The 9,466-nt window shown below is 40.5% G+C and overlaps 1 protein-coding gene across 3 annotated transcripts in view; it reads left to right on the forward strand.

Annotated features, from left to right (window-relative positions):
- The window catches only part of cdh23 (cadherin-related 23), a 231,052-nt gene that overhangs the window by 203,134 nt on the left and 18,452 nt on the right, over nucleotides 1–9,466 (forward strand). For all 3 annotated transcript variants that reach the window (XM_008285307.1, XM_008285308.1, XM_008285309.1), the window contains 9 exons: nucleotides 3,326–3,547; nucleotides 3,627–3,746; nucleotides 3,895–4,075; nucleotides 4,168–4,301; nucleotides 5,550–5,759; nucleotides 6,676–6,783; nucleotides 7,722–7,824; nucleotides 8,395–8,520; nucleotides 8,865–9,068. In XM_008285307.1, the coding sequence (XP_008283529.1) occupies nucleotides 3,326–3,547; nucleotides 3,627–3,746; nucleotides 3,895–4,075; nucleotides 4,168–4,301; nucleotides 5,550–5,759; nucleotides 6,676–6,783; nucleotides 7,722–7,824; nucleotides 8,395–8,520; nucleotides 8,865–9,068 (1,408 nt within the window). The remainder of the gene's footprint in view (nucleotides 1–3,325; nucleotides 3,548–3,626; nucleotides 3,747–3,894; nucleotides 4,076–4,167; nucleotides 4,302–5,549; nucleotides 5,760–6,675; nucleotides 6,784–7,721; nucleotides 7,825–8,394; nucleotides 8,521–8,864; nucleotides 9,069–9,466) is intronic.

The following is a 9,466-nucleotide window of genomic DNA, read 5'->3' on the forward strand; positions in this document are numbered from 1 at the left end:
TGGCAAACTGAAATGTCCATAAAATAACTAAACTTTACTGCTATGAAGACAGGGCAGGTCAGATTAATGAGACTCACCCATTCATTATAAATGCCATCCAAGTTTTGACAAAACATTAACAGGAGAACTTTAGTTTATTGCTTTTTTGTAGGAGCCTTTCCTCTGAGTGTATTAAATGGCTGCAGAAAGCAAGATCCATTTGAGGAGCTCTACAGGGAGGTTTGTGTACATTTACACACAAGGAACAGCAGCAGTAACTTCATCACATGTACTTTTCTACACATCAGATAGCTGAGCTGTCACACAGTCACAGTTCATCAGATGTAGTTAAATCATAAGATAAGAATTCTGTTTTGATCTGGGAAATTCAGGCATTGCAGAAACACAAGACAGTGGCACACAAAAGAATACAATAGATNTATATATATATATATGTACATATGAAAAAATATCTACAACTAAACTTCTAGTGACAAATCTAAAGAGACTTAGTGAACCAACATAATCATTAGGGGGGAGTCCTGAGTGCAACTGTCAGTAGGTGTGTGTGTGTGTGTGTGTGTGTGTGTGTGTGTGTGTGTGTGTGTGTGTGTGTGTGTGATTATGTGTCGGGGGCTGTTGAGTGTGGGGACAGTCCTCTGCTGTTGTACAGTCTGATGGTAAATCATAGCTGTTGCCGTCAGGTTGAGTCTTGAGCTCAAACACAGCTGCACATTTACAGGGGACATTATTATAGTATTAAGTTTTCTTTCAGTTCCCAGAATGATCTTTTTAAAGGCAGGATAGTGGTCATGCATGTAGAACATTGTTGGAACATTTAATAGACTCTGTGTTCCCTCACTGATATCTCACTTACAGGAAAGTTCTAAAACATTTCTTAGGTGACGAGACTCAGGTTTAGGATCCAAATGCAGGACTCAGTAGTGAAAGTGAGCAAAAATATTTATTCACAAAAATGTAAAAAGCACAAAAACTCAGCAGATCTAGAAAACCTGCAAAAACACGCAAACAAAAAATCACACCAAAGCTGGAGGGATAAATGTGTAATCAAAAAAAAAATAGCGGCGAAGCTGGAGGGACAAACGACTAACAAAAAAACACAGCAAAAGCTAGTATCAACATACAAGAACAAGAATTCAGGAGCACTTAGCACTATTGGCAGTCTAGACAGCACGAGAACGGTACATGACATGACACACTGGCACAGGACAAAGGGAGACACAAACATTAAATACACACCTGAGGTAATGGGGAACAGCTGGACACAATTAGGGCAGAGCAAACAATGAGGAAGACAAATAGACAACAGGAAGTAGAGCAAGCAAAAATCACATGAAGTCGAGACTACAAAATAAAAGCTGCCAACAAAAAAAAAATTGACCTCAGAGTGAACATTAGGTCTCAAAAAGATCTGAAAAAAAACTTTTTTCTTTAAATGTTGGGAAACCGTCTTCCTTTGATATCGTGGGACATTGTGAAAAATTTTAATAGAAGAGTATTCTACACTGTTGCCCATAAAGTTGGAATATTTTTTTTTATTCCAATTATATATCTTCTCAAAACTTTATTGATATCACAATATACATACAATACCTTTCACAGTAAAAATTAAACCACAATTTTGCAAACAGTGTATTCAGGCTTAAACTAAATTGGGTTACTGAACAACAGGATTAAGGGTTTTGTTTACATTTTTTTTCAACTTTTGTCCCTTTAACAGGAAACACATATTCGAGGGGATTTCATGCATTACAATGTCCAATATTACGCTTTCAAATGTCACTCAGTCACTAATATTGAATATGTCCACCCGTGACAAGGATCAATGCATTAAGACATCATGGCATACTGTCTGCCAGCTTGTTGATGTTGTCCCACTCTTCAGTCAGATCCCAAAGCCAGAATTTGTTTCAGCTGGTAACTGGGATGTATGTAATCATTGAACCTGGTCAGAAGTGATTACTGATGTGTATAAATAGAAATTAAAAAAAGAATGTGTCTGATGAAAATTATTCCAAACTTACAGGCAACAGTTGATAATGTGTTCCCTCAACAACATCCTTGAATTGCTCAGAACACTGCAGGAAGAATGTTTCAGTCTATTAATATATCTCATAACAAGAACATTTTGTAAAAATCGTCTCAGGTCTTGTAATCATCTGGAAAAGATTTTTTGAATGTTGCTTCAAGAACATTTTTCATTTTTATCACAGAACATAATTCTAACTTCTAAATGTCGAAGCTAAGTCTTACTTTCACTTTCTCATGGGAACATTGGAAATGGAAATGATAAAAATGTTTTTGAACAACACATTACAATAATATTATCAGAACTTGTAGGTAATGTTAGCCAGTGTTGTGTTGTTCTGCGTGACAGAATGCAAACATTTTCACACAGAAAATTTTCACCAAAAAGTCTTTAACGTGCTTGTAGTTCTTCCCTCATGTGTAAAATCAGTGCTCTTTAGTGTTTGAGTTGGCTAAGGTTTTTATCATTTATTAACATAAAAATGAATACAGCATATGTTACATTAAATAAAGCTGCAGTGTTGTTTGAATAACCAAAAGTTAGGTTTTGTTTTTATTGTATTGAGAAACTACAACTGCCACTATAACCACCACCGCCTGAGTGTGAATCAGTGACTTCATCAGTTTACTGTCACCGGAATTCACAGGTCAAACTGGCGGAACAGGTATTTACTCAACATTGTTTTCTGTGCAGTGATACTTTTGCTTATGTGTCAGAATCTTTCTGTGTTTTGATGAGGTGGTTTCTTTGAGTTTGTGCAGCTGCTTTTCTCCCAGTTCACTTCCATTTTATGTTTGGAGTTTTCCCAGAGTGAGTCGATGAGATGACAAGGAATCAGGGCTCCTGGATTACTTGCATCCTCTTCTTTTCGCCTCCTTTGCATTTAAGTTTTCCCTTTTGGTTCTCACTAGATATTTTTCAAAACTAACTGCACTGCTGGGTTCTGTCCTAGTCATCCATGGTAAATGAATCCTGAATATCACATGTCACATATGGCCACCATAAATGAGGACATACGTTCTCTCTAGCAGAAAATCTTATAAACACACTGCAAGTTCAAACTGGTCACTTACACAAAAGCTTTGTGCTTGAGATTTGTTCCCTAATATGATGAATAATCATTATAGAGTCTTTAAACAATATAATGAATGAACCACAAGGTCAAATTTGAGTCATCCGCAGGCCCAATTCATATTTTATATAAAATATTCAGTCAGTAGCAATAATAAAATACATCATAAATAGTAATAAATACAGCTGTAAAAGTTCTCCCATGCTTCTTTGTTTCCAACACAGAGTACAACCACCATTTATGTTCGCATCATGGATGAGAACGATAATGCCCCAGAGTTCCCCGAGGAGGAGTATGTCACGGTCCTGAGCGAGGGACCAGAGACAGTGGGCGCTACCATTGCCACAGTAACCGCCATTGACCCAGATGAGGGTCTGAACGGCACCTTGCGATATGCCATTGCTCATGGCAACCTCATCCAGACTTTTCACATCAACAGCATCACGGTGAGACATGGCAGCTGTTGCAATGCATAGACACAAGCAAAGACAAGAAGTTAACTTTTTGTGTGGTGTGTGTATTTAGGGGAGAATTACTGCTGTCAAGGAGCTGGACTACGAGATCAGCAATGGACATTATGCACTGGTTGTCACGGCGACGGATCAGTGCCCACAACCTGCTCTTCGCTTGACATCTAGCACAACGGTAATGATGCACACTCTTTATATTTAGATTAAATGAACGCACATCCTACAATATGGACCAACAGTAGTCGTGTACATGTTAATGTTGCATGTGTCAATAAGATTGGTGAGGTGATCACAATCAGTTAACCCTTCCCCTCCATCTTTAGGTGCTGGTAAACGTCTTAGATGTGAATGATGTGACACCCACTTTCCCCAAAGCCTATGAGGGGCCCTTCGAGGTGACAGAAGGCCAGCCAGGGCCTCGGGTGTGGACCCTCAGAGCCAGCGATGAAGACTCTGGGCTCAATGGCAAAGTGGAGTACAGCATTACTGGTGGAGATTACCAGAGTTAGTATCAGATGGCTTTTCTGTGGAAAAAGTGAAATAGTAACAAAATCTTTGTATGTACCCCTGAGTTTCTCTCTGTGTCCCTCTATCAGACGAGTTCACAGTGTCTCCAGTGGAGGGCGAGCTTCGGGTGAGGAAGGGTGTGGAGCTGGACAGAGAGAACACTGCCTTCTATAACATCACTGTCACAGCCCGGGACCTGGGAACGCCGTCTCGCAACAGCTCGGTTGGCCTCAAAACTCAATACTCTCATGTGCAAGCATGTACACACTCTCACCATATCCTCTTGAACAATCAGGATTTTGCCAGCTTCACTTCTGTAATGTCATTTGGCTTGTTATTCACACAGGACTCTTAAATGTCACAAATGAATAAATGCTTTGTCTGTTGACTTTTACATGACCAGAAAACTTCAAGAACAGTCCCACAATTACAAATTCTACTACTCTACTGAAACTATTATCTTCATGTCACATAAAGAGCTAAAACATTATAGCAGCTGCTTATTTTGATGAGTTGATAAGGAGCTGTGAGGCACAAATGCCTCTTTGTAAAGAAAGAATCCATCTACATAAGAAAAGGAGCACTGTTATGGGTCTGTGTAACACTTTGCAGGTTCTCACCATCAAAATCAATCAAATGAAAAATGGGTTTGAAACTTTCATTATCCTTTTTTTTATTACTTCACAAATGGATAATTGTCACTGTTTAATTTTAAATCATTGAGGTTTGGGTTGCTGCTTCAGAATTATATTTTTGTGCAAAAATGAAAAAAGACTCAGTATTCTATTTTTTAAATTTCTATGTTCTAAGCTTGTGGTTAGATCGTGATTTTACCAACCCGAGGGAGTCTGTAGCGAACCACAGGCACAGTAGTAGAACCACTTTTGGTTTTATACAGTGCCTCTGAAAAGAATTTACTTAAGCATTACTTAAATTTGTAGACCCTATGTTGTGTATAACACTAAAATAATCATTTTGTCTACATTAAACCTGAACAACAAAAACAATATGTTGACCTAAAGTGCCAGTCTGTGAGATATATTCACAGAAATGAAAGCACTGACGTAAAACAGTGTAGCTGGTAAATTTTTGCAAGGTCGGCTATGATATATGTCAGTTTTGTATAACGTCATTGGTTGTTGTCTGTGGTTTTTCTGGGCATTCATGGCACAACCTCATAACCCAGATAAAATGGAAAATAACAGCATTGAGTCTTAATTTGTTTTTGTTCAAAAATCTAATTCTAAAGAAGCAACTCAAACATGAACTATTAAAATGAAACTGACAGGCAACAATTCATAAGTAAAGTAACAGGGAAAAAAATAGATATTGAAAGGATCAAGCCCATTTTCCATTTGATTCGTTGTGATGCTCCAAATTGAACAAAGAGCTACAAAGCATGACACAGACTGTCATAAACAGGCTCGAACTGGGAGCTTTAGCTTGAAATGTTGCTCCTTGTTCTCCTCAGGTGGTGGTGGGGGTCTATGTCCTGGATATCAATGATAACGATCCAATCCTCCTTAACCTGCCTTTCAACACAAGTGTGAGCGAAGGCGCCCCCATACACACCTCTGTGGCCAGAGTCCGAGCTCGAGATGCCGACAGCGGACGCAACGCGCTGCTCACTTATAACATCACCGGTGGCAACCGCGATGGAGCCTTCTACATCAATGACACAGTGAGAGAAATGGATGGTGTTGTTGCCGTTTTAGCATGGCAGTGCAAGCTCCCATATCTGATCACACAGTAGGCTGTTAGTTTAGCCTGACTTCAAACAGCTGTTCCAGCTCCCTTTCATCTATAGTCAGGACTTAAACACTCTTACCACAACACTGCCAATGCTAGCAATTTGTAAATTTCCAGCATTATTAACAGGTAGTATGGCAAGTCCTTTTAAAAAAGGGTGGAAATACTTATGCAGTAGTATTATAATGACATACTGTACGAGGTGTGTCAGAAAAGTTCCAGGACAGGTGTCACAAAAGATATATTTCAAATCCAAACTACAAACTACAAGTTTTCCTCTTCCAAGTAATCCCCTTAGAATGTAAACGCACTTTCCCAGCCTTCTCTGCCACACCGCCATGCACTCCTGGAAGGATTCTTCCAGGATCCTCCACAGCTCCGTCGTCACAGCCATGTTGATGTTGTCCACGTCTTCAAAACAGGTCCACTTGATGACCCCCTTGAGTTTGGGGAAGAGGAAAAAATCCCACAGAGCCAGGTGGGGTGAGTAGGGAGGTTGCTCCAGCACAGCGATGTTCTTCTCAGCCAGGAACTGTCAGATGCTCAAGACATTGTGAGCAGGGGCATTGTCATGGTGAAGCAACCACGACTAGTCCTGCCACAACTCTTGCCTCTTCTCGCACACTGAACAAAGCAAACGCTGCAGGATCTCTTTGTAGACGGGCTGGTTGATCATCTGAAGGGGAAAACTCGTAGTTTGTAGTTTGAGCTTGAAATATATCTCTTGTGACACCAGCCCTGGAACTTTTCTGACACACCTTGTATTAATATGTAGAAAGTAAAACAACCCAAAAATGTATCTTAAACACAAGTATGACTTGCCTCCTCCTGCTCTCTGTATCTCCTAGACAGGCGTGGTGCAGGTGAACAGGCCGCTGGACAGAGAGCGAGTTGCTGAGTACAGGCTCACCATCACTGCCAAAGACAACCCCGAGAACAACCACATCTCTCGGAGGGTAAATTTCACTCTCCTGTGCCCATGTACTGCAAGTGTTCACACACGACTGCATACACTGTCTGCCAGAGAAACCACTGAAGCAGTCATATGGGACTGTCAGTGGCATAGAGCATCATGCTTTTTCAAGACAGTTTAGGAAGTTTTTAGGTGCACTTACCAGTTTTGCACCAGTTCATCACCAAAATTGAACAATTCATTATTTACTATGATGTGACTTAGCTCCACACAACCTATGAGTCATTGCTTTAGGTGAAACAATACACAGTAATATTTAAATGTATAAAATATTTTTATTTTTTTAGGTGAAGCAAGACAAAGAGACAAATAACAAGTGATTTAACATAGATAGATAATGCATGACACATTACATTAATAAAGACTGGGGTCGCACAAGTCTAAAGTGATATCACAATTCGAACAGTGCTTTAAATGCATTCTTTATGTCTGTGTAATAATACATGCATGCAGGACTTTGTACAGATTTTTGCACAAGTTCTTATTAGAGAATTACATTATTCTATGATTTGTGAGGAGAAGAATATATGCAGGCATCCGGTGTTTTAGCCTGATAACTTGTTTTGAGTTAACTACCAGGGCCTGCATGCCCTGTATCTCACATGCATTTCATTACATGCACCCTGTTTATATATAATTTCAGTATCATAGCTGCTTGAACTGCAGGTGTGATTTTTTCTGTGCCTCTGTGGCAAAGGTGAGAAACTGCCACGAGCTATAAACAAGTTAACCACTAAGGTATGGAGGGCGCATTGCACATCAGCTCCATTCTGAAACCTCCGTGACAGTGCTTGCCTCTTAGTTTGCCTCTTCAAAGACTGATCAATTTCTTTTTTGTCCTCCTCACAATACTACACTTCACACTATCACAGATTTCTTTTCTGTACTTTTATAATTGCCTCTTGTGTCCCGCACCAACAGGATTCTGACATCTTGATAATCACCATTTTGGATGAGAATGACAACAGGCCTGTGTTCACCAGGACCAGCTACAGGGCTGAAATCACTGAAAATGCTGCAGCAGGTAGTATCCAAGTGTTTGTGCCATGTGTCTGGCTTTCTCTTTTCATTTGAGTGGCGCAGTCTATAATTGCAGCAGCAAGCAGCGTGCCAAAACACTGTCTGCAACCCTGTCTCCCCTACTTCCTGACTTTGTTTACTTACAGTTCATGTAAAGTGAAGGGTTTTTTTTTAACTTCAGATCAACAACTTTAGTTTTTGAATTTGCTTTAGAGTTTTAAAAATAACACTGTAACCAGGGATTCACTGAAGCATTCAATTAGATTCTTCTAAAATCAAAATTAGCCCAGTTTACTTGATAAGTCTGATTATTAAAGTTGTCGGAGTGAGCTTTAGAATTTTAGCAGTGTTTCTTGACATAATCACACATAAAATAGTAAATTTTACATTTAGATAGTCTGCTCCTAAGTTGAATTCAGTTGGCAATTGGTAGCAGATGCCACAGATGACTTGCTGATTGATTTGCTGTGTAAAAGATTTTTCCACTATGATGATGTGACTTGCTTTTGCTATTTTAAACTACGACATCAGTACTGGAAATCAGAGCGTCTTCTTGTCTCTGCCTGTCCTTTAGGCAGCAATGTAACAGTTTTAAATGGGCCAGTTCGGGCTGAGGACAGAGACATTGGGCCTAATGCTGTGGTGAAGTACCGCCTGCTGGGAGGAAGGGTGGACCTCTTTACTGTGGATGCCAATACTGGTAACTCTTGAGCAAATAAACAAAAACAAAAAAAAGGAAAGAAAAATTAAAAAGTGCAATCCAAATGATGAGTTCATTTGCAAAAACAGATAGCTGCATTTTTGTAGATTTTCAGAAAACTTTTTCTTGTTTTTTTGCTTTAGATAATATCAATCAAACTGAAGTTGAGCAGATTTGACTAAGTACAAATGACATGACAAAAATAGAGATAACTTAAGGTTGATTGATGTTGTCTCAGGTAGACGATGGAAAAGTGGGTTTTCTGAAGGTTTGTAAAAATGGAGTTATCGGTTTTTGCAAATTAATTCTTCAAATGTTAACTATGTCTCTGTGTCTCTGTCCAGGTCTGATATATGTGCGTCAGGGAGCAAAGCTGGATCGTGAGGCATTTCAGGAGCCTCGGATAGAGCTGTCTCTGGTAGCAGAGGACATTGGAGGTTTAAACAACAGTGTCCCCCTCACAGTTGCGATCCTGGATCAGAATGACAACCCTCCTGTCTTCAGCCCGTCCAATTTCAGCGTTCGGCTCCCTGAGAACAGCCCCACTGGTGCGTGTTTTCCCTCTTATGTATGAGTTGACTGGGAGGAAAACAACTTGCAAATAACTCATTCGTCAGCATAAAGGTGTCACTGACAGAAAAGTATTGCATCCCCACTCCATCCATCCATCCATTCTCTTCCGCTTATCGGGTCGGGTCGCGGGGGCAGTAGGCGGAGCAGGTCGTCCCAGACCTCCCTCCCCCCGGCGACGCTTTCCAGCTCTGCCTCGGGGATCCCGAGGTGTTCCCAGGCCAGCCGAGAGATATAATCTCTCCAGAGGGTCCTGGGTCTGCCCCGGGGTCTCCTCCCAGGTGGACGAGTTCGGAAAACCTCCAGAGGAAGCCTCCCCGGAGGCATGCGAGCCAGATGTCCATACCACCTCAACTGGCTCCTTTCGATGCGAAGG

Source organism: Stegastes partitus, unplaced genomic scaffold (assembly GCF_000690725.1).
Source record: "Stegastes partitus isolate 25-593 unplaced genomic scaffold, Stegastes_partitus-1.0.2 Scaffold396, whole genome shotgun sequence".
Taxonomy (NCBI): Eukaryota; Metazoa; Chordata; class Actinopteri; family Pomacentridae; genus Stegastes; species Stegastes partitus.